The following is a 25,951-nucleotide window of genomic DNA, read 5'->3' as shown; positions in this document are numbered from 1 at the left end:
TGTGAGGAACACTAAAAACACAGGACTTCTCTAAATGGTTAAAATACAGAAATTTAAATAATGCACACCCAGATTTGTAAGAGCATCCTAAAAGTACACTGATCAACAAACAACTTATTTAGAGCTGAACTAGGCCAATACCCTTTACTGATCAGCATGCAAAAAAAGAGCTGTTAAGTTTTATAGGCATTTGAAATGCAGTGATGCAAGCTCGTATCAGGCTGAAGCGCTGTGCCATCAGAGCAGATACACAAGAGCGCAGCCACAACTACTGCTGTAACTCAACCAGCACAACACAATCAGGCCCAAACACATCATACAGGTACAAAAACACAACTACATCACATATGGCAAAGATGCCACCAAATCACACAAGAAAACTGAACTATATTCACTATTGAGGACTGATTATAGAACAGCAGAATACCTGAGCTGTGTTAAAGAGGCTAAAATAAGACAGCAAGGCAGACACATGGAGAGGGAGAGAGAGCAGAGCAGAGATTGGTGGAAACTGAGGAGCATTTTCTTCTTCACTGTGACTACTACAACAACAGTAGACCCACATACTTCTCCAATTTCCAGATAATTACACCAAGTTTTATATTTCTTGCAAATACGGACAAATTGATGCATATTTTGGAAGAGAACTCTAGTCTGATGTCAACAGCAGCAGCAAAGGATGCATTAGCCTGTCATAAACACAGAGAGTCGGCCAGTGGACAAAACCAAGTCAGAAATACTATTGCAAAGCATCTGAATGAATGTGCATATATACAGTATATGTAGTTTGTTGTGAGTTTTTTCACAAACACATAAAACATAGTTTACATTTTTGTCAGATCTATAACCAAAATATGTGTTTCCAGTATAGTTGTGTGCAATGCACTGTTAACGAGTGTCAACAATTGTACCATTACATTGAAAAACTCATTAAATCTTTATTAGTTAAAAGTGCTCACATCTTCTTGGAACTCAGAACTGTAATTTATAAAATGTAAATTTTCTGAGAAATTGCCTAGGACTTGAACCTGAATGATTAGCCCCTGAATTGAGTTGTAGCTTTTGTTTATAGTGTTAATAGTGTTTCATTTTAGTGTTGCATTATCAAATCTGATGGTGTGAAAAGTTCCAAGCAAATGTCAAGTGTTGACATCGTAAATTTGTGGTAAGTACGACATAGTAGGAATGCAGATGTAGTCTGTAGAGGTTTTAACATCACACACTATTCCTTTGTTCTCTCAGTCAACCAGTTTGATCATTCTTATAGCTTTGGGAAGCCTGATTCATTCTGAATTGCTTCATTGCATCAGAACTTATTAGGAATATAACTTTTCATAAAATTCACAGTTGTAATTGTGCAATTACAATGATTTAGCGAAAAACATTTTTAGTTTAGATTGATAATGAAAATAAATAAACATTAAAATTAAATAATATATAAACAATTCTGCTAAAATACATTTTAGAAGCTTTTAATTTGTTGTTCTCTCTAAAAATGAAATTCAAGCCTTATAAAGCAGTGAACGAATACTGGATGTCATGTTTGTCATTGACTTTCAGACTTTGATTGATCATGCTTTGAGAGTCTTTATAAACAGAGTGAATGAATACAAGTAAATGTTCACAATTGGAGACACAAGTGAGAAGAACTGCAGTTTAGAAATGCTTTATTGAAGTATAAAAAATTTTTTTTCATGTCTTGCTGTGTTTATAATTAAAGATTAAACAGTATTCAATAGTTAATTAATAGGTAGATTGAGAAGATGCTTAGTTCTCTCCATCGACTTTTCACATTCCTTCACACCATACCTTAAAAACAGTGAATAGTCAGTCATTAGGAAGAAATCAGTATTAATACATAAGAACTGACAAGTAGAATTATTAGAAGTCATACCTGCTACTGGCCTCTGACCTCTGAGTTTGATCGGGCCCAGTGTCACAGTACTGGTGTTGTAGGAGCTGTCAAGGGATCTCTTGCGCCGGTATTGGCAACCTTTACGGCAGCGAGAGTTGTAATCATTATCAGGGCAGATGATCACCTTACACTGCAGGTGCACAAAGGCATGAGTTCGGAGGAACTTGAAAGCCCGAAAACTGAACTGAGCATATTGATCCATGCCATTGGTGTAGGAAAGATATGTGCTATCTCTGGGACATCTACAGAAAACAAAAGAAGATAAATCCAGTTTGAACAACACTCAAACTAACCCTATTGAACTGTTTTGACCATTAGTGCAAATGAGTACAAAAACAGTTTAATGAATGATTCCAATGTCACATTAACATATAATAAAATATTTGGTGGAGTAATAATTAAGAATGAACAAGTCTCACCCATTACGCAACAGGTCATAGGAGCGGTTTTTAAAGTCATTTGGATTTGGAGATGCTACACAAGTGTCCAGGAAGAGATCCAGGCTCTCATCAGATCTGGTTAGCTTGACTTGAACAAACAGTTGCTGATTCAGATTCACTTCATATGGAGAGTCGTATATCTGCTGGGTGAAGTTCCTAGAGGTGTAGAAGGCGATGCTGGCATTGAAGCGGCCCGTTCCTGTTATGTTGGCATTGACAGTTTCTTTGGCCTTGTAGAAGATCTGCACCATAGTGTCCGGCTCCATTCGGCAGCCCACATGAAGAAGATAAAGTGACTGATAAGTGATTTCACCTGACTGAGATGGAGATGCCCGCACATTGTTGGTGTAAGACACAAAACCGTTCATCATCTAAAGGGAAAGAGAGCTAGAGAGTGGGTGATGCGGGTGATACATCTTTAACTAATCTGATTAAGCAAATCCATATGTAAAATATTTGACAGAAAGCTACTGATTTCAGATTTGGCAGTGGAGCCATGTTGGATGTAAACATCAAACCTCTTTGGCGGTTCCACATGTGTCGAGGGGGAATCTGAACACAACTTCAGTGCTGCTAATATTAGGTCTGCATAGATGGTCATCCACATAAAGGTCATTTCCACTCAGCCCAAGTGAGTTCAGGTAAGAACTCTGTAGGACAATAACCATGTTGTCTGAGGTACAATCCACACTGCCTGCAATACAAATAATTTCATCCCCTTATTTACAACATTTAAAGCATTACAGACAGACAAAGTGTTGAATGTCTCATAATAATTATAGTTGTTTAACATTTAAGTTTTATTTTAGATTTTTACCTTCATTTGCAGTTAGAGAGCTGGTGAAAAGGGCCTGGAAACCATGGCTAACACCAGAAAAGTCACTCCTGAAGACAACAGTCAAGTATCGTGAAGAGGAGTGAAATGCCTGATGTGTGGTCTCATTGAAGCAGACCTTTCCCAGCTGTGAATAACCAGTGGAAGAGCCGTCGTGAATGGTAATGTAGTCACAGTCACAGCAGTGCTCCAGTCTTAAAGAAACAGAAATAGATCTTTGTTCCACATGGGGGACTTTCGTGATACTACACATAATACTCTCAAGCAGTAACAGTTAATAAAGATGAGATTTTTATTTGTATTAATTACACTTACTGCACATCAGCAAATGTCAAGAAGATCCTCTGTCCTTGCTGAGCAGAAAGATACCACACACAGTAGGCGTTGTCATGATAATAGCTTGGGTAGTTTGGACTGGAAAACATCCCAGAGCCAAACAGATGTCCTCCACACTGAGGATGAGTAGCTGGATATCCCGATGCCCCAAAATACATGCAGGAATTGATTAGTGTCCAAACATAAGGGAAAAGAGAGTAAAAGGACCATAATAGATACTCTGCATATATGTTTATACAACCACAGATATTTTATTTCTAATAAAATTTTGCCAGAGGTGATCCTATTCTCCTTAGGGCCCGTAGCAAAGTTGATCATGATACTAAGAGATACACGATACTAAGCAGGTAATATGACCATAATTGCTGGGGCTTATAATGGATCGGTACGATGTTCTGCAATAAATCAGCAGTAGGAATGCCACACACCTCATATCAGGCACTCAAACGAACTACATGTTCCACAATGCTTTGCACCTCACAACTTATTCATATGAACTCGACTCAACACCTGCAGCCAATTTGACCTCAGATATAAGCACCACTTCCACAGACATCCATTGCTGATCTTTTGTCGTGTCTCACTTGTTTTTGCCTTTAAACAGTTTTCAGATTGTGCTTGTTTTCTGACCTTTGCCTGTGTTTTGGATTACTATTATTGGATTACTCTTGCTATTATTGTTTTGCTCCTATTTTGACTCCTGGATTCTAACCATTCTCCATTTATAAATAAAGCTGCACTTGGAACTTTACCGTAGTCAACATGCCCTCTTTTATAACAAATGCCATCCATTACAAAATATAAACAGATTCATGTTTGTAGATCTGGCATTTTGGCCCCAGTTAACGGACGATTAATTATAAGTGGGGGTTCTTCAAGGATCATCTACTGTATAACAGTAGCAGGGGTCGTCTGAGGGAGGATCTGTTCAATCATTAATATATGCATTGAAAACGAACAAAATAGAATTGCAAGTACTTTATCTTCACAATCAGGTGAAATATTAGCAGTTTGCATGTTTTGCTCTTTTTTTGAAGGACCATCCATTTAAATATTGTTTACCACTGTGTTTTGACATCATATAATTTATTTTATGAAAGTGGAGGATCTCTTTAACTAAAGTGTTTTTCAAACATAATTAATTAGAGTATTGATGTTTAATAGCATAGACCAAGTTGTATTCATCTTAATCACATACCTACAAAGGTCCAGTTTGCATGAAATCCTCTTCTTGTTACACTGCTGTCACTGTAGAAAAGCACGGTCAGAGTGTTGCCTGTGGACTTAAAAGACTGATTCCTGTAGTCCTGTATTTCCTCCAGTAAAGGGTAGAGGGAAGAAGGACCATCATACACTCTAATGTAATCACAGCATGATTCCAAACTAGCAAACAGAGAGAAGAGACAAACCATAACCGTCCTGACCTGAACACATTTACATGCCAATATCCAGATACAGTTATAGCGCCACCTGCTGGCTACAGGAAATGACATGATTTACAGGGAAACGAACTCCTGCCACAAATTTGGTCATATCAGCACCAAATTTGAGTGGTGTCATCTGAAAGCTCTAGCGATGATATATTGTGAAGGTCCAAAGTTTTTGTCGATGGGCGTGTCCGTGGCGGCCTCGCAAACTTTGACGATTTGCCACGAAACAGGAAGTTGTTATAACTCAGGCATGCATGATCCGATCTGCCTCAAAACTCACACATTTGAAAAGAGTCCTGACCTGAACATGTTTACATGCCAATAACCCGATACAGTTATAGCGCCACCTGCTGGCAACAGTAAAATTGCCTATAACTCAGCCAAACAATGTCCGATCTGCCTAAAACTTCACATGGTTGATAAGATTGCTCTCCTGAAGACATCTACATGCCAATATTGAGTCACAGTCATAGCGCCAACTGCTGACGGGAGCAAGTTTGGCATAAATCTGTGATTTTCTCAGATTTTTTTAATGTATCGGCCTAAATTATTATTGTTCGCGGTTCTCTGTCGTCCTACGGCCACCGGGCGGCGGTGAGCCCGGGTGCGAGGTCCCTTTCATCGCTGCTTGCAGCTTTAATTTATCTTTAAGATTGTTACATTTTACATTTCACAAACATAACAAACAACTCTTGACAAATAAAATAAAATTAAATCCAATTACACAACCAACTGAGGGGCAGATGTCTATATTTATGCAGCAATCTCGATGTTACAATTCAAGTAATGAAAGATTACAAGCTGATGTATAATTATTGTCAAGAGCTAGCAAGGGTGATCATTCTAGATCCAGCTGGAGAGTTTTAACATAAGAAAAACAAATGTTCTGTTTTTTTTTTTTATAACCTGCTTTAACACATTTTAATCTGTTTTTAATCTTTTTTAATCATTTTATTGTTTGTTTGTTTTTTTTTTTCTTATTCTTGTCTTTTTTATTCTTGTTTATGTAAAGCACTTTGAATTGCCACTGTGTATGAAATGTGCTATATAAATAAGCTTGCCTTGCCTTGTTATGCCTTTGAAGTATCTAATCTTCTCTAGTTTACCAAATACAGAACATCTTTCAGTCACTGTATATCCGAGAGTGGCTAAAACAATAATATTTGAGTAAAATAATCAGTCTTTTGACTGTGGAAATGATCTTGAGATAAGTATGATGAAATAGTGTCATACTCAACATCGTTGAAGGTCAGGGACACAGTTGTGTTTCCTGTGCTGTGAATGGTCCATGTGCACTGTGCATTATTAGGGTAGTTATTAGGGTACCGAGGGCTGAACAATTCACCTGTCCAAGCTGTCATATTGCCACCGCATGGTTCTTCACATTATCATGGAAAACAAGACAATTAATAAAAAGCAAAAACCAAGAAAAATAACTAATTAGGAAACAGAAATGTGATAAAAATCACTTTTTATAATAAATCATTTTCTCCATTGCCAGGTCATAATATTCTCTGAGGAAGGTTAAAGACAGAATAATTACAGTATACTGTATGTTGATACATATCTGACAAAAACATTCAGTAAAATACAGCCAGACCTGTAAAATCAGAAAAAAATACGTCATGTAAATCTATATATCACCAGTGTAAAAGTTTTGCATAAAACAGCCGTTATCAACACTGTATAACGTTAAATATTGTTTACCTGTTGTCCATGACCCAATGGTATTTGCTGCAATAAGGCATATCAAAACAGTTAATGCAATGTATTTTAACGCTAAAGTCATTTTATCTAAGATCTCAGAGTACGCTTTATGAACTATCAGAAATATCTATGATGTGATGAACACATGGTGCAGAATGTTTCATTACCTGATGAGAGGGTCTCTGGTGTAACAGTTGTATAGCTAGTGTTGAGCTTTTCAACATCTGAAAGAAACATTTTAATAACTGGTTTTGAATAAAGAGATATATTTGTATCTGTATGAAGGGAGCCATATTTACCTGCACAGTATGCAACATTACAGACAGGTGGCCCAACAAACTCATAGACATAATAATCTCCAGGACAGGCTTTCACTCTAATGGGAGCAGATCTTACATGACAGCAGCTATTCGACCAGTGACCACAGACATCTCGGGTCACCACTCCATCACCGACTTTTGGGTGTTGACCGTTTAACCACAGGGGGGCCTGAGTGCCACATCTGTACTTATCAACACATCTGTCTGGCATCTGGGCACTCTGGCCATAAATGAAGAGACGATACCAGCCAAACCATTTCAAAGCCGTGTCGCAGTTTAAGGACGATCCATTATAAGTGGTGGCTCTCCAAGGATCATCTAGTACTGTGTAGCGGTAGCAGGGGTCGTCTGAGGGAGGATCTGTTTAATCATTGATATTTTCATTGAAAGAGAAAAAATAGGATTGCCAGTACTTTATCTTCATGCTAAGATGCAATATAATCAGTTTGTATGTTTAGAATTATTATTAGGATAAGTCACCCCAAAATTAAAAGGAAAAATTTACACAATCTCCACTTTCAAGTCTCTGTCTGCTGTTGAACAAACAAAGATGCTTTGAAGAATGTTGGGAACTGGTAATCACTGGTATTTTTTCTACTATGGAAGTCAGTGTCTACTGGTTCCCACTATACTTCACAGCATCTTCATTTGGTTTCAACAGAAAAGAAAAAAAAATACTTGTAAAGTTTGGAACCACTTAATAAATGTTTTTCTCTCTCTCTCTTTTCTATGAACCATCCATTTAAATACTGTTTACCACTGTGTTTTTACATCATATGATTTATTATATAAAATTGGAGGATCTCTTTCACTAAAGTGCTTTCCAAACATAATTAATTAGAGAATTGTTGTGATAGTGTACAGTGGTAATAGTAAAGATCAAGTTGTATTCATCTTGTTAATCACATACCTACAAATGTCCAGTTTGCATGAAATCCTCTACTTGTTACACTGCTGTCACTGTAGAAAAGCACGGTCAGAGTGTTGCCTGTGGATTTAATAGACTGATTCCTGTAGTTCCGTATTTCCTCCAGTAAAGGGTAAAGAGTAGAAGGACCATCATGCACTCTGATGTAATCGCAGCATGATTCCAAACTAGCAAACAGAGAGGAGACAAACCATATTGTTATCTTGTTGTTGTTTTTTTTTAAATGAGGACATTTGATACAATTTTTACTATACACTACCTGACAAAAGTCGCCTATCCAAGTTTTAGAAACAGCAAATAATAACTTGACTTCTAGTTGATCATTTGGTGTCAGAAGTGGTTTATATGAAAGGCAATAAAATATGATCATGCCTTGATTTTTAATTATTTAATTACGACAGTAAGGTCTGACTTTGTCCAGACAAAAGTCTTGTCACTTAACAGAAATAATATATTAATAAAGTCATCTGGAATGGCAAAGAAAGCGTTCTCGCAGGACTCCCAGAGTTCATCGAGGTTCCTTGGATTTATCTTCAATGTCTCCTCCTTCATCTTATCCAAGACGTGCTCAATAATGTCTGGCTCAATAATAATGTTTATGTCTGGTGACTGGGCTGGCCAATCCTGGAGCACCTTGACCTTCTTTGCTTTAAGGAACTTTAATGCAGTGGCTGAAGTATGAGAAGGAGCACTATCCTGCTGAAGAATTTGCCAACTCTTGTGGTTTGTAATGTAATGGACAGCACAAATGTCTTGATACCTCAGGCTGTCAATGTTGCCATCCTGTCTGCAGATCTCTTGCACACCCCTATGCTGAACGCACCCCCAAACCATGATTTTTTCTTCACCAAACTTGACTGATTTCTATGAAAGTCTTGGGTCAATGCAGGTTCCAATAGGTCTTCTGCAGTATTTGTGATGATTGGGATGCAGTTCAACAGATGACTCATCTGAAAGATCTACCTGCTGCCACTTTTCTAAGTGGTCAACTAAAGGTCAAGTTATTATTTGATGTTCTTACAACTGAGATCTACAACAAGACTTTTGTCAGGTAGAGCTTCGGTTCTAAAATGATTTAATTCGATTATTTTGACTGTGGAAATGATCTTAAGATAAATGAGTATAATTAAATATTCTCCCTACTCAACATCGTTGAAGGTCAGGGACACAGTTGTGTATCCTGTGCTGTGAATGTTCCATGTGCACCGTGCATTATTAGGGTAGTTATTAGGGTACCAAGGGCTGAACAATTCACCTGTCCAAGCTGTCATATTGCCACCGCATGGTTCTTCACATTATTATGGAAAAAGAACACACATCTGATATATATAAAGGAGACATTTTACGTTGCCAGTTAATAATGTTCTCTGAGGAAGGATTAACACAGAATAGCTAAAGTATGTAGATACCTGAAAAACCTTCAGTGGAATACAGCCAGTTATCTGTAAAATCAAAGAAAATTTATGTTAATTGATAATTCACCATTGTGTAAACATATGTTTAAAACAATTAAGTTGTTTACCTGTTGTCCATGACCCAATGGTATTTGCTGCAATAACATTTAATGCAGTGGAATTTAATGCTTATTCTTATGAACAGTAGATGCCATTTTGTCAATCTATGATTATGATTGAGTCAATTTATGAATTACTATATAAACATATGATGTAAATGATATTCTGATTTGCAGCTGTATTTCTTATACTGGACATTTTTCCCAAAAGACTGTTAGTCTTACCTTGAAAAGCAGTTAGTAGCAGGAATGGAAGAAGTGCCATAACTTTCATCTGCCTCATCAGATCAAGTTTGTCTTTCAGCTTTTCAACCCTCCCTTATATACTCAAAACCAACAAGAGTATTTTTTATGACAGATCGATATCTTGGACTTTCCACTGGAAAAAATATCTATAGTTGACAGCTGAATATTATGCAATGTTTATTCTGTTAATCTAGATTCAGTTATGAATGTTTCTGTTGACACAAAGTTTGCCTTTATGAATTGATTGTTAACGATTGTGCACGCACTTTCATGATCACCATTATTTATATACACACATTTCTTCAGCTTAGACCCTGTTTTATCAGGTATTTCAGGTATAGTCTTTCTTTTACTCACACTTCACTTGTTCTAAACTTATTGGAGTTTCTGTCTTCTGCTGAACACAAAAGAAAATATTTTGAAGAAAGCTGAAAACCTAACTATTGATTTCCATAGGTTTTCCTACTATGGAAGTCAATGGTTACTGGTTTTCAACTTTCTTAAAAATATCTTCCCTAGTGTTCAACAGAAAACAGAAATTAATAAAGGTTTGGAAACACTTCAGGGTGAGAGAATAATGACTACATTTTCATTTTTGGATGAACAATTTCTTTAATGTATATTAATATAATATCAAAAATAATTTCTATAATTATTAATAAAACTAATTTTTTAAACAAAAGAGAGCAAGATGGCAATGTGAGTGCATTTATTATGTATTTAAGAAATATTAGAATAGATAAATAGATTTCAAAGTATATTTCGAATTAATTAAATGGTGTTTTGAACAGCAAAGCACTGCCACATCATTATTTGTGCTGCATAAATTGTATTAACTAATGTTTACATTAACATTATCTATATTGCAGTCTCTGATCACATTACTATCACAAACTTTGTGGATGCAACAGATGTGTTATTTCCACGGTTAGCATAGTTTGAGGATCCAGGATATTGATATGGCAAAAAGATATATTTATGGAATGTGTCCACCCAATGAAATAGGAATATACTTAGTGTATAAATACAGCAAAATTGTAAAATAATCACATTATGGTGATATGGTTTATAAACCTATTTTTTTCATATAGGAATTTAATTTTATTTCATGCATGTAACAGATCACTTTACTTTAAACCATCTAAACATTTAAATGATCTGTGTTTTAATGTCACATTTGAATAATTTTGCTGTCTTTTAAACAGCAGTGGGTCTGTCTATGCAGACTGGCAGGTCTGGTAAACTTCTAGTGAACCAGTTTGGTCTGAGTTTGGTGTTTTCACTTGACCACATGTCTATTTTCATAAAGTATTTATTGTATTTAGCACAAGTGTTGAAGTGAATCTGGAGACTGTAAGTTTGGGACTTTTGATTAACCAATGCAGCACAAGTACAAAGCGATTAATATACCATAATATAGCATAATATACCATAATATAGCATGTTCTCCTCGTGTTCACGTGGGTTTTCTCTGGGTGCTCCGGTTTCCCCCACAGTCCAAAGACATGCGGTACAGGTGAATTGAACAAACTAAATTGGCCATAGTGTTTGCATGCTTAAATGTGAGAGTTTATGGATGTTTACCATTACTGGGTTGAGGCTGGAAGGGCATGTGCTGCGTAAAACATATGCTGGAAAAGTTGGCAGTTCATCAGCGACCCCTGATAAACAAGGAACAAAGTCGAAGGAAAATGAATGAATGACATATTGTATATTTCCTCCTCTAAACATATCAAAAAGTAATTTCTGATTAATAATTTGCATTGCTAAGCACTTCATTTAGACTACTTTTTTAGTATTTAGATATTTTGGATGCCTCAGATTCCAGATTTTCGATTAGTTGTATCTCAGCCAAATATTCTCCTATCCTAATAAACCACAAACTTATGTAAAAACCATGTGTTCAGCTTTCATTGATGTATACTATATCTCAATTGGAAAAAAGACATTTTTGGTTTTTGTGGTCACAATCTGTATATGGTATCTAATGAAACTAACCTAAATGGGAAAGATATCTTGAATTCAGAACACAATGATCCTGAACACAATGAATGATGGGACACCTTTAGCCGGCCCTAAATACCAATCCAAAGCAAAGCCATAATACATGTAGTAGATTTTTTAATATTTTTCACAGTGCAATAGTTTTTGTAAGAATTAGGCTGAAAAGATAATTATCCAAAATATAATTATTTGTATACGTTCCATTTATAAGATTTGATTCATTCATTTTCTTTTCGGCTTAGTCCCTTTATTAATCAGGGGTTGCTAAGCGGAATGAACCGCCAACTTATGCAGCATATGCTTTACGCAGTGTATGCACTTCCAGCCGCAACCCAGCACTGGGAAACACCCATACACGTCATATACACACATACACTATGGCCAATTTAGCTTATTCAATTCACCTGTACCGCATGTCTTTGGACTGTGGGGGAAACCAGAGCACCCGGAGAAAACCCACACCAACACGGGGAGAACTCCACAGAGAAATGCCAACTGACCCAGCCAGGACTCGAACCGGCGATCTTCTTGATGTGAGGCGACAGTGCTACGCACTGTGCCACCGTGCTGCCCCTTTTAAGATTTTATGCACACTTAAAATATCTAAATTATTAAATGACAGAGACCAACAACAAAGCTTGCTGTTTAGAAATGCTTTATTGAATTACAATAAGAAACATGCTTAAGATTCATTTGCTGAGTGGTTAATAAGGATTAACAGTAATGATTAAGTCAATGATTGAGAAGATAATCAGATCACTTCCTCCATTCCAGATCATTCCTTAGATTTCTCTGATTCGACACCACGTCTTCGTCCTTGACAAAGAAATACATTGACAGTTATTTGTAAAATGCTCAGACCCGAAATGATTCCCTCATTATCAATCATTAACCAATACAACTGAACTTAATTTAGGTTTAGTTAAATCAACTGTATAATTAAAACTTACTTGAAGCTGAGTAAATGGTTCATTTCTATTTTTTGAGGAACTATGAAATAATTATTATATTATAATAATTATTATATACCTGCTACTGGCCTCTGATCCCTGAGTTTGATCGGGCCCAGTGTCACAGTACTGGTGTTGTAGGAGCTGTCAAGGGATCTCTTGCGCCGGTATTGGCAACCTTTACGGCAGCGAGAGTTGTAATCATTATCAGGGCAGATGATCACCTTACACTGCAGGAACACATAGGCATGAGTCTGGAGGAACTTGAAAGCCCGGAAACTGAACTGAGCATATTGATCCATGCCATTGGTGTAGGCCAGATATGTGCTATCTCTGGGACATCTACAGAAAACAAAAGAAGAGAATTCAGTTTGAACAAAAGTCAAACTCAACCCAGTCATTGTGATATTTTAACCATTAGTGCAAATGAGTACAAAAACAATGATTAAGAAAATAACATTGCAGAATGAACAAGTCTCACCCGTTACGCAGCAGATCATAGGAGCGGTTTTTAAAGTCTTTTGGATTTGGAGATGCTACACAAGTGTCCAGGAAGAGATCCAGGCTCTTGTCAGATCTGGTTAGCTTGACTTGAACAAACAGTTTCTGATTCAGATTCACTTCATATGGAGAGTCATAAATCTGCTGGATGAAGTTGACGGAGGTGTAGAAGGCAATGCTGGCATTGAAGCGGCCTGTTCCTGTGATGTTGGCATTGATGATTTCCTTGGCCCCGTAGAAGATCTCTACCATAGTGTCTGACTCCATTCGGCAGCCCACATGCAAAAAAAGCAGTGATTGACGACTGATTTCACCCGACTGAAATGGAGATGCCTGCACATTGTTGGTGTAGGACAAAGAACCATTCATCATCTAAAGGGAAAGAGAGACAGAAAGTAGGTGATAATGGACCCTTTTCACATTTCCGTGTTCCTTAGTAGCGAAAGTTATCATAGTTGAAAACAGCTAGAGCGCAGTGAATGGAAGAGTACAACAAATAACTTTTTTTTACAATCTTATTTGCTGAAATAATAAGAGAAACAAACTCCACAATGGTGTTATCAAGATTTTCAGAAAAAGAAAAAATAGCGCGAGACTGATAACAACAGCCAGAAGAGAGAACAACGTAACATTTACACAACAGAATCATTTAAATGTTGGCAGTGGTGCCAATTTGGATCCGTCAAACTTATAAATCTAGACATATGCCGACTTATTTTTTTTATTTTGTGTTTTATTTTTGTTATTTTGTCAAATGTGAACGTTTTTACATAATAATCTGATTAACTACATTGTAAAATGCTGACCGAAAATTCTGTGATAATTTAGTTATTGCCTAATAATGTGTTAAAATCCGTATTTGTTTTATTAAATTGAATAAATAACTAGAAGAATTCAGTTTTATTTTTATATTTAAAATATAAAGTATATATTTATATTTATTAACATAGTCGTTAGCTGTAATAAACATCTTAGTCTTTTTCTCATCGTTGATTTTGATCCATTAACATTTACTAATAAAACTTTATTGTAAAGTGTTACCTATTGTACTTTATAACCTTTTTGGAATTTTACTTGGTTGAAACATTTGTTTACTCAGTCACACTTTATTTTGATGGTCCGTTTGTTGAATTTAATGTTACATTGCATCTACATGCCAACTAATTCTCATTAGATTATAAGTAGACTGTTAGGTTGGGGTTAGGGTTAGTGTAAGTTGACATGTACTTGCAAAGTTTCTTATAGTCAGTTAAATTTCTGTTGAAGGAGCAGTATTGGCAGACATTAAGCAGACGGTCTACTAAAAATCAAATGGACCATCAAAATACCGTTTTACAGAGTAAAACATACCATTACCGTTTACATACCGTTTACTCTAAATTAATCTACAAAAAAGAATACACAAGGAGTATTTTGTTATTATTGTTGTTAAAGCAACTTTTTTTTCTAGCTTAGGTCAAATATAATTATAATATAGTATACCTGGATAAAAGCTACAGCAAGTAATTACAACAAGAAAATTCTATAATGAAAATCCTAACAGATCAAACCTCTTTGGCAGTTCCACATGTGTCGAGGGGGAATCTGAACACAACTTCAGTGCTGCTAATATTAGGTCTGCAGAGATGGTCATCCACATAAAGGTCATTTCCACTCAGCCCAAGTGAGTTCAGGAAAGAACTTTGAATGACAATAACCATGTTGTCTGAGGAGCAATCCACACTACCTAAACAACAAAAAAATATATAATTTTATCAGTGTAATTCTGAACACAAATAATGTGTCTATGTTTTAAAATGTGTGTTTTTGTTTTCAAGGACATTTGATTTTGTTAATCAAACATCTCGATATGGTCAGAAAAGGGATATAAGGCATGTAATGAATTTATAGTCATTGAAACGGAAGATGCTCTTAGTATGACAAACAGAAAAAAAAGATTTAGTACCAACCGTAGTAGCGGGAGGAACTGATTGGTGTATTTAGTCAGAAAAAACAAACCAGTAATTAATCTCAGTAGTTTTAGATGAAAACTATATATATATATATATATATATATATATATATATATATATATATATATATATATATATATATATATATATATATATATATATATATATATATATATATATATATATATATATATATATATATATATATATATATATAATATATATGTATTGTGATGGAACCATTTAAACATCCAAAACAATGGTGTTTGCTGAGCTGAATTGCATGTATAAATGTGATATTTGTATACGCTGAAAACCCAGGTGTTTATAAAAGGTGTAAATAAGTGAAAACTGCAACATTATTCTGTCACACACAAAGATCTGTGGCACATTCTGATGCCTGTATTAAATGTTAAAGGCCTAATCATGATTGCGACCAGAAAGAAATAGGTATGCTTGAACATTCTCTTATTTTTATGGTCACACATTATGAAATTATGTCCTGCTTTTTGTATATTTAGGTGGCTTTAGGCTGTGTTGTATTCATATTTCACCTGAAAGCAAACTAAGAGCCATTTTTTTCTGGCCATTATACCTTTTGTTGTTGTTGATGTTGTTGTTGCTGTTGCTGAGCAGAAGGCTGTAAAGAGAAGAAATTTATGAATCTGAATGTGATTCAGCAAAATCAATTTCATCACAGGAAATACAATGTTCAAACTACATAAAAAATTAGAATTTTCTTTTTTAGTATTATTTTAACATATTTTATATCTTTAAGTGTCTCACTGTCATAATCGGGGCAACAGTCATTATAATGTTGGCAAGCAGAATCACATCCACAGTTGTTCAAATACTTGTCACAGTTGTATCTGCAAGATACTGAAGCTAAAAGACAGAAAAAACACATATCCACAAACCCATTAATGCAATTTTTTTATGAATAAAATAATCCAGTAATATATATCTTCACTAACATCAAACTTTCTCAACACCCAGAAAAACAGGGATTACAGTTTTTCTTAATGGCTTTGCCTCAATTCTTGATTGAAATGTAACATTTTCAAAACAAAAAGTTTAGATCTCTGAGCAACTGGCTTCTTGTTCACATCAGATTGGCATTTCTTATAGATATAAGCAAATTGCACATGCTTGGCACATGTGTGCAAACAATAAGTACAATTGTCTGTAGTTTGGACAAAAGCTGTTTGCTTCAAGAGTTCACACTTAGCTGGTGATTGATAATAAAGTTGCCCAGGAGAGAGCCCTTAGCTTATGAGATCCTCGAGCCCTGGGCTCCCCTCTTGCCCTGCAAACAGGAGGAAGTTTGAACGTAGGTAGATCTCGATGAAATCCCCCGGCTTATTTCCGGCTAATGACAGCTATAGGATGGCTGAGAAGAGGTGTACTCAGTAAGAGCTTGGCTATGGTATCAATTTGGTATGTTCAATTTAGTTAGGTTGCGTGTTTTTTGGACTGTGGGAGGAAACCAGAGAACCCGGGGAAAACCCACGCGAGCATGGGGAGAATGAGCAAACTCCGCACAGAAATGTCATTTGGTTTAGTACGGACTTTAACCGGAGACATTCTTGCTGTGAGGCAACAGTGCTAACCACTCATATACTACGGCCAATTTAGTTTATTCAATTCACTTATAGCGCATGTCTTTGGACTGTGAAGGAAACTAGAGCACATGTAGGAAACCCATGCGAACACAGGCAGAACATGCAAAATCCACACAGAAACGCCAACTGACCAAGCCGGGACTCGAACCAGCGACCTTCTTGCTGTGAGGCCATAGTGCTAACTGCTGAGTCACCATGTTGCCCCCGTGTTTTGAAAAATAAAAATTTCATTCAAGAATTGAGCCAAAGCAATTAAGAAAAACTGCAAAATTTAATGCACATCAACACAAAATGCCTACAGTATGTCCTGATAGTATTCTGGACAGACGACGGACAGACAGACAGACAAACAGACAGACAGATGGACAGACAGATAGATACCTGAAAGGGAATGCAGCCAGCTCTCTACAACAAAATAAATACATCATGTAACTTTATATTACAATGTATATGCATAAAACAAATGTTTAACACTACATAAATGATACTTACCTGTTGTCCATGATCCAATGGTATTTGCTGTAATATGACATATCACAAAATAATGTAATGCTACCTACACATCACATGTAGATGTATGTAATAAGTAAGTGTTTTTTTTTTTTTGCAAACCATGATTGCAGAGTCAGCTATATGAAATGATTTTAAGTTTTGAGTAAAACACATGATAATCTTACCTTGAAAAGCAGTTAGAAGCAGAAAGGTAAGGGCAGTCATAGCTCTCATCTTTCTCCTCTGTTTTGTCTTTCAACTTTTTTTAACCAATACTTATATACTCAAAACCACCAGGAAGATTTCCTCATGCACATCAATTTCCTCATCCATATCAATATCCACTTGCCAGGTAAATGGTAAATCATTTAAATGGTTATTGTAATTTATTGTTATTTTGTAATGGTTAACTGTAATTTGTATTGTCTTCAACTTTTCACACTAACGTAATCAAAACCACACAGGTGATTTCAAAGACATATCAGGATCCTGAAGCCGTATCTACATGTAAATGGAAACACAGAACATTAAAAGGGCTGTTCAGGCGGTTCTAAATAGAACTATAAAGCGTAACCTTTTAAAGAACAATCGTTTTATAGTTTGCATTCATTTGAGTATTTCTCATACAAAGCTGAAATATTGAGCCATAACTTGATATTTAAACTTTGTGTAATACAAAAATTAGCCTACGTAGTTTCAGAATACAGTATGGGTATTCTTATAAAAAATTCAAACAAAAGCAAGATATGGTGTGTAAATATTATATAGATAATTTGTTATTTTTTCAACTTTTTACAAATAACATTTTATGACATTTTTTTGTACTTGTAATGAATCCCCTTGGCTGTAAGTGTCATGACTGCTGTTTCTGATGCAGTGCACATTTGCTTCCATATATATATATATATATATATATATATATATATATATATACACATAAATATATATATATATACATACACACACACAGTTGAAGTCAGAATTATTGGCCCCCTAGAATTATTAGCCCCCCTGTTTATTTCTGTATAATCGAGAGATTTGTTCAACACATTTATAAACATAATAGTTTTAATAACTCATTTCTAATAACTGATTTATTTTATCTTTGCCATGATGACAGTAAATAATATTTAACTAGATATTTTTCAAGACACTTCTAAAGAGCTTAATGTGACATTTAAAGGCTTAACTAGGCAGTTTAGGGTAATTAGGCAAGTTATTGTATAACGGTGGTTATAAAATAAAATAAAAAAAACAGCTTTTATTTTTGCTTTTTCCAGAACAAAAAATATTATCAGACATACTGTGAAAAAATCCTTGCTCTGTAAAACATCACTTGGGAAATATTTAAAAAAGAAAAAAAGTCAAAGGGGGGCTAATAATTCCGACTTCCAAATGTTAATTAAATAACCAAATGTTATTTAATTTGTGTTGTTTTGTACTTTGCATTCTCTTGTTTTGTTTGAGAGAGGCCTACACAATGCATTGACTAAATGTGAATATGAACAAATGAAAACAGAAGGTGAGGGAACTGCTGTTTAGAAATGCTTTATTGAATTACAAAATTAAATTGTTTTTCATTCATTTGCTGGGTGGTTAATAGGAATTAAAAGTAATGATTAAGTCAATGATTGAGAAGATGATCAGATCACTCCCTCCATTCCAGATCATTCCTTAGATTTCTCTGATTCGACACCACGTCTTCGTCCTTGACAAAGAAATACATTGACAGTTATTTGTAAAATGCTCAAAATAAACATTGTTTATTCATCATCAACCAATACAACAGTTTTTTTTTAAATATGAAAGTTAAATTTACTGTATGATTACGAACATGTATGGTCTACAGAAAAAGGAACTTAAGTTTGGAAGTAATTGAAGCTGAGTAAATGATTCATTTCTGTTGTTAGATGAGCTATGAACCTATTATTAGAAATTTTACCTGCTACTGCACTCTGACCTCTGAGTTTGATCGGGCCCAGTGTCACAGTACTGGTGTTGTAGGAGCTGTCAAGGGATCTCTTGCGCCGGTATTGGCAACCTTTACGGCAGCGAGAGTTGTAATCATTATCAGGGCAGATGATCACCTTACACTGCAGGAACACATAGGCATGAGTCTGGAGGAACTTGAAAGCCCGAAAACTGAACTGAGCATATTGATCCACTCCGTTAATATAGGATTGAAATGTGCTGTCTCTGGGACATCTACAAAAAACAAAAGAAGAGAATTCAGTTTGAACAAGAGTCAAACTTCATTAGTGCAAATGTATACAATTTTTATCTCAAATGATTCCCGTCAACTATGATAACATATTTGAGGGAGTAACATTTGAGAATGAACAAGACTCACCCGTTACGCAGCAGGTCATAGGAATGGTCTTTAAAGTCATTTGGATTTGGAGATGCTACACAAGTCTCTAGGAAGAGATCCAGGCTCGCATCAAATCTGGTTAGCTTGACTTGAACAAACAGATCGTCATTCAGGTACACTTCATATGGAGAGTCGTAAATCTGCTGGTTGAACTTTCTGGAGGTGTAGAAGGCGATGCTGGCATTAAAGCGGCCCGTTCCTGTGATGTTGGCATTGGGGATTTCTTTGGCCTTGTATAAGATCTGCACAATAGTGTCCGGCTCCATTCGGCAGCCCACTCGCAGAAGAAACTCTGACTGACGAGTGATTACACCTGACTGATATGGAGATGCCCGCACATTGTTGGTGTAGGACACAAAACCGTTCATCATCTAAAGGGAAAGAGAGACAGAGAGTGGGTAATGTTGTGTGGCAAACATGGCTCTCAACAACACACACATTTATCAAAATGACAAAGCAAATTCAAGCATTAAAAGCTGATCAGAAGCTGTCGAGACACATAGATCAAACCTTTTTGGCGGTTCCACATGTGTCGAGGAGGAATCTGAACACAACTTCAGTGCTGCTAATGTTTGGTCTGCAGAGACGGTCATCCACATAAAGGTCATTTCCACTAAATCCCAGTGAGTTCAGATAAGACCTTCGAAGGACAATGACCATGTTGTCTGAGGAACAATCCACACGACCTGCAATACAAAGAGATTAATTAACTTCAATGTAACTGAATTGAATCAAAGATGTTGCATTTTCTTACTTGTAAAGATGTAAGTTTCTTTTGTTAATCGAAAACTTCAATATGGTCCGAAAAGAGTTGGAGTACATGTGACAGCTGTTCACTGAAGACATTATAAAAAATTTATTTTTACACCTTACCTTGATCTGCAGTGAGAGAGCTGGTGAAATGGGCCTTGAACCCATGGCTGACACTAGTGTAATCACTCCTGAAGACAACAGTCAAGTACCGTGAAGAAGAGTGAAATGCCTGATGTGTGGTCTCATTGAAGCAGACCGTTCCCAGCTGTGGATAGCCAGTGGAAGAGCCGTCATGAATAGTGATGTAGTCACAGTCACAGCAGCGCTCCAGTCTGAAAGAAACAGGCATAACTGATCCAAAAACAGACTTTTCACTCAGACAAATACTGATGAAGCATTTGAAATTGGTTCCACCTACAGGTTGGTAGTGGTACTGCACAAATAAACATCAATTACACTATTCCTACAGTACACAATATTTTAATAATATTTGATATATAATGTTAAGATAGACTTTTAGATAATCTGAATTATAGTCTAAATATCTTGATTTTATCAACTTTTAGATTGCAAATGCTTACTGCACATCAGCAAATGTCAAGAAGATCCTCTGTCCTTGCTGAGCAGAAAGATACCACACACAGTAGGCGTTGTCATGGTAATAGCTTGGGTAGTTTGGAGTGGAAAACATCCCAGCACCATACAGATGTCCTCCACACTTAGGGTGAGTAACTATAATACAAAGATATGTGTTAAATCTTAGGATGGAAGTGGTATGTTCATTTATTATTAGTGAATAGTGATTACAAAAAAAAACTACTTGCAGTACCTGGATTATTTGTTGTGGATGATGGGCAATACCCTGAACACAAGTGAGAAGGTAAAACTAGTTAAGTATAAACCAGAGGTGCCATGTACAGTAAATTTAATTTGTGCTTTTAATAAAATAATGATAATAATAATAATAATTAAAAAAAAATAATAATAATAATATATTATTTATTATTATTATAAATATATTATTTTATTTTATTTATGTTACACTGAGTATTTGAGCGTTGTTGCATCTGTTTTTGAGGAACTTACATTGATAGTCTGGGCAACAGTTGCCGTAATACTGACAGTTGAAGTTGCACGAGCAGCTGCTGAAGTTGTATCCACAATTATACCTGCAGGAGTGAAAACCTTCTAAAGAGAAACAAGGAAATTAGCCATTAGCTAATTTCACATAGAGATCAAAGATGCTCTCAGTATGACAGACAGAAAAATGTAGTATGTACAGGTACCAACTGTAATAAAGTGAGGCACAGATTTATGTCGAATTTGACACATTTATGTCAATATGTGTGGGATGGAAACACTGTTGGGTTAAATATTGGTGTGTATAGTTACTATACTCATTCATTCATTTTCTTTTCGGCTTAGTTCCTTTATTAATTTGGAGTCGCCACAGCGGAATGAACCGCCAACTTATCCAGCATATGTTTTATGCAGCGGATGCCCTTCCAGCTGCAACCCATCACTGGGAAACATCTATACACACGCATTCACACACATACACTACAGACAATTTTAGCTCACCCAATTCACCTATACTGCATGTCTCTGGGCCTGTGGGGGAAACTGGAGCATGCAGAGTTAAACCCACGCCAACAAGGGTAGAATTTCCAGACTCCACACAGAAATGCCAACTGACCCAGCTGAGGCTCGAAGCAACCTTCTTGCTGTGAGGCGATCGTGCTACCCACTGTGCCACCGTGACACCCATGTTACTATACTCATATACATATACTGTATCTATACTCAAACTCCTTACTCAGACTCATTACTGTCTTAAAGACAATTGCTGCATTCATCCAAAATATTTAATGGCATTAATCTTATTAGTGTCACTGAGCACAACCTTGTAGTTCAATTCTCCTACATTGATTGGTTGGGACCAAGGAAGTAAATTAGTATGTCTTTGTTCACTTACTGTAGCATCCACACTGTCATTTTGACAGCAAATAGGATCAAAACAATCAGTTAAAGACTTGCAAAGAGCTTATAAAATGGATCCACAGGAATCAAAACAGCACCAGGAATTCAAGCCACGCACACAAACAAATTGCTGCAAAGAAACACATATCTGATTCCCATGTCAAACCATAATAGGCAGCATTGCGATGATGAGAAGAAAAACTTGTGCTTGAACATTCTGTTTGCATCTTGTGATATCATTCATTCATTCATTTTCCTTCAGCTTAGTCCCTATATTCATCACACTCATTCACACACATACACTATGGCCAACTTAGCTTGTTCAATTTGCCTATAGTGCATGTCTTTGGACTGTGGGGGAAACTGGAGTACCCAGAGAAAACCCACACGAACATGGGGACAGCATACAAGCTCCTCACAGAAATGCTAACTGACTCAGCCAGGGCTCTAATCAGCGACCTTCCTGCTGTGAGGTGATTGTGCTACCCACTGCAGGAACGTTCGCCAGCTATTGAATGTACACATATTTTAAGAGAAGACATTTGAGCAATGAATGTAATAATTTTCATTTAATGTCTTCATAAAGTCAGGTCAGGGTATTGCTAACGAATTGACAACCAGAGATGTTATTGAATCAGTTAGATAGACAGATAAAAAATTTGTAGGTGCACCTGTCGTGTCCGGCCAATCGGTGGTCATATAGCAATGGTCTGTATAAAGGTGAGACATGAAGCTTCATTAGATGAATAAAGAAATCCATTGCATGTATGGAATTACAAAAATGTGTGCAATACAATAGAGATTTGTATATAAAATCTATCTTGAAGTTTCTGCTAAAGGAAAACTCACTGTCGTAGTCAGGGCAACAGTCGCCATAGGTGTGACAGTTGTAGCGGCATGAACAGCTGCCGAGGTTGTATCCACAGTTGTATCTGCAGGAGGGCAAAGCTAGAAGACAGAAAAACATACAGTTGAAGTCAGAATTATTAGCCCCCCTGAATTTAGCCCCGCTGTTTATTTTTTCCCCCAATTTCTGTTTAACAGAGAGATTTTTTTCAACACATTTCTAAACATAATAGTTTTAATAACTCATTTCTAATCACTGATTTATTTTATCTTTGTCATAATGTCAGTAAATAATATTTGACTAGATATTTTTCAAGACACTTCTATACAGCTTAAAGTGACATTTAAATGCTTAACTGGGTTAATTAGGTTAACTAGGCAGGTTAGGGTAATTAGGCAAGTTATTGTAAATTGATGGTTTGTTCTGTAGACTATCGAAAAAAAATAGCTTAAAGGGGCTAATAATTTTGACCTTAATTTATTTATTTATTTTTATTAAAAACTGCTTTTATTCTAGCTGAAATAAAATAAACAAGACTTTTTCCAGAAGAAAAAAAAATTATACATACTGTGAAAATTTCCTTGCTCTGTTAAACATCATTTGAAAAATATTTAAAAAAGAAAAAAATATTCAAAGGGGGCTAATAATTCTGACTTCATATTATCCACAATGCCATAAATGAATGTATGGCTATACAAATCATTTACATGCCTAATTATGAATCAGAAATACTTTATTAATCACAGCAGGTAAAGTCAGCAAAACAAAACCCTTTAAAATTTAAATATTTATGCAAGTAAACATATAATATTAATCAATAAAAATATTATTATATTATAAACATCATTTTACTGAAAAAAACAGGGTTTTCCCGTGAGTATCTGTCATTTCCTCTTGTGATGTACCTGTAGTTTCTGTCGTTATGTCTGTCATTGAGCAGTAGTCTGTATAAAAAGGAAGAGAAGCAAGTTTCAATTCTGGAAATGACCCATATGCTAAATACAAGGCATGTATGTTTATAATTATTTGTTGTAGATTTGCAATCTTGAAGAAAAACTTACCATTAAAGTCATAGCAGCAGTTTCTATTTTCCTGACAGGCATATGTACATGAACAAGCGCCAAAGTAGGATCCACAGTTATTCATACATGAATAGGCATCTAGAAAATGGACAAAGAAATGCTAGCACTGATTCCAATATTATGAGTATGACTGGATAACAGAAAGTATTGACAAATCCCTTCTCGGGTTCCAGTTTGTCTTAGTGTTCTATTAATAATGTTTCAGTATTTGAAGAATGAACATTTATCACATAATAACTAGTGCTGTTAGTACTCTGAAAGACTGCTTAATATATTTGAAATATAATAGACAGACAGACAGACAGACAGACAGACAGACAGTACATACATGAAAGATCTGAGGTGGAATCCCACCACTCATAGTCCGCTATAAAACAAAAATTGTGAATTGATGATTCCATATTTTAAAAGTGTATTTATTATTTCATATATGATATGTAATTAATAATAATACTATTTAATAATATATTTACCTGTTGTCCATGACAATGCCTGAGCGCTATTTGCTGCAATGTGATAAAAAGACATGAATGTAAAACTATTTTTGTTGTTGTTTGTTGTTATCCATTGCCAATAAATAATATTCTTACCATGACATGCAATTAAAAGCAGAAGAATATTCAGAGCTTCCATCTTTCTCTTCTGATCAAGTTTGTCTACATCATTTTAATCATCACTTATATACTCGAAATCATGGTAAGAATTATTTCCTTATAACACATCTATATCCTGGATCCTATGCTGGGAACAGGCTGTAGAGTAGCATAAATAATGGGAAGGACACAGCTGGATGTGGATATATTTGTTGACACAGTTGTTTTAAATAGCCTATTTTTCATATATATTACAATAGAGGTTAATTAAACATTTGCACACAGGTCACTTATTTCAGAAATTACTAAATTTATACCCTTTTTTAAATCTGACATTTGAATTTATAAATGGGAATACATATGCAATTTATGTAATTCAAGCATTATTCAAGAATTTGCATTATGATGCACAATAAAAAGAAAAAAGAAAAAAAAAAAGAAAAATGCAAATGACAATAATGTTCTCACCATTGTTGGTCCCATAATTCCTTGCAGACACTGTCTGAAACACTAGCTGTTTAGCTAAGCTTATTTTTTACTATTGTCATTTGAAATGATAAAATACCAAATTCTTATTATTTATTGGCACTACATGATTTAGTCTTTTTGATTTGTTTGTTTGTTTGTTGACTTTTTCAATCTTGTTTCATTTTTTTTTTTTTTTTTTTTGAGCAACTTGGATTTATATATTTATTTATAATTCTTTACAAACAAATACAAAAATACAAATATATTTTATACAATTGTATAAAAAATGCACTTAAGAAGAAGCATGGAAAACACACAGCTGGCTCTGTTGTTAAAAAGATCATGTTGTCAACTACCTCATAAAATCTGGCACACATTTGCATATATGATAAGATCAAATGATTACACAGCTGCACTTAAGTTGAGAACAACTGACACATGAACTATTCTTATGTTTATTATGTAATAATATAATTATGAAATAAAAATAATTATGTACATAATGAAATGAAAATTCAAAACTCAAAAATTTCAAAACTTAAATTCAAATAAGCTATGCAGATATTTCTGCATTTAGAACTTTCAATTCTAATACAAGGAATGAAGCTTTATCTAGAGATCTGTGTAATTAATGTTTTTCCCTTAAAAAGACTTGGCACTTTTAAA

The 25,951-nt window shown here is 35.4% G+C and overlaps 3 protein-coding genes across 4 annotated transcripts; all 3 read right to left on the bottom strand.

The window, feature by feature from the left end:
• Positions 1–1,656: 1,656 nt before the first annotated feature.
• On the bottom strand, positions 1,657–9,707 carry LOC130244912 (deleted in malignant brain tumors 1 protein-like). Its single transcript, XM_056477488.1, has 16 exons — positions 9,650–9,707; positions 9,434–9,460; positions 9,321–9,353; positions 9,055–9,199; positions 7,894–8,078; positions 6,963–7,343; positions 6,831–6,887; positions 6,664–6,690; positions 6,190–6,334; positions 4,725–4,909; positions 3,506–3,656; positions 3,173–3,384; positions 2,874–3,049; positions 2,335–2,726; positions 1,895–2,157; positions 1,657–1,809 (listed from the first exon to the last, which is right to left on the bottom strand). The coding sequence occupies exons 1-16, from the start codon at positions 9,705–9,707 to the stop codon at positions 1,799–1,801; spliced, it is 2,448 nt and encodes an 815-aa protein (XP_056333463.1). The 3' UTR covers positions 1,657–1,798.
• Positions 9,708–12,312: 2,605 nt separating this feature from the next.
• LOC130244799 (CUB and zona pellucida-like domain-containing protein 1) lies at positions 12,313–17,427 on the bottom strand. The gene is made up of 9 exons (XM_056477337.1): positions 17,377–17,427; positions 17,192–17,218; positions 17,081–17,104; positions 15,864–15,962; positions 15,673–15,717; positions 14,676–14,851; positions 13,106–13,497; positions 12,704–12,966; positions 12,313–12,490 (listed from the first exon to the last, which is right to left on the bottom strand). The coding sequence occupies exons 1-9, from the start codon at positions 17,423–17,425 to the stop codon at positions 12,450–12,452; spliced, it is 1,116 nt and encodes a 371-aa protein (XP_056333312.1). The 5' UTR covers positions 17,426–17,427; the 3' UTR covers positions 12,313–12,449.
• Positions 17,428–18,723: 1,296 nt separating this feature from the next.
• Positions 18,724–24,900, bottom strand: LOC130244513 (deleted in malignant brain tumors 1 protein). Of its 2 annotated transcripts, none has more exons than XM_056476980.1 (15): positions 24,815–24,900; positions 24,698–24,730; positions 24,553–24,591; positions 24,204–24,302; positions 24,048–24,086; positions 23,145–23,243; positions 22,967–23,005; positions 21,402–21,503; positions 21,145–21,177; positions 20,897–21,047; positions 20,436–20,647; positions 20,073–20,248; positions 19,542–19,933; positions 19,134–19,396; positions 18,724–18,899 (listed from the first exon to the last, which is right to left on the bottom strand). In XM_056476980.1, exons 1-15 carry the CDS (start codon positions 24,855–24,857, stop codon positions 18,859–18,861), a joined length of 1,761 nt encoding a protein of 586 aa, XP_056332955.1. In that variant the 5' UTR covers positions 24,858–24,900; the 3' UTR covers positions 18,724–18,858. The 2 variants fall into 2 exon arrangements, with proteins under 2 accessions (XP_056332955.1, XP_056332956.1); XM_056476981.1 differs by having other exon boundaries at positions 21,402–21,500.
• Between the last annotated feature and the right edge of the window lie 1,051 nt (positions 24,901–25,951).

The sequence above is a fragment of the Danio aesculapii genome, chromosome 17, assembly GCF_903798145.1.
Source record: "Danio aesculapii chromosome 17, fDanAes4.1, whole genome shotgun sequence".
NCBI classification, from domain to species: domain Eukaryota; kingdom Metazoa; phylum Chordata; class Actinopteri; order Cypriniformes; family Danionidae; genus Danio; species Danio aesculapii.
Note: the sequence above shows the minus strand (reverse complement) of the source record. Positions and strands in the feature narration are given on the sequence as shown.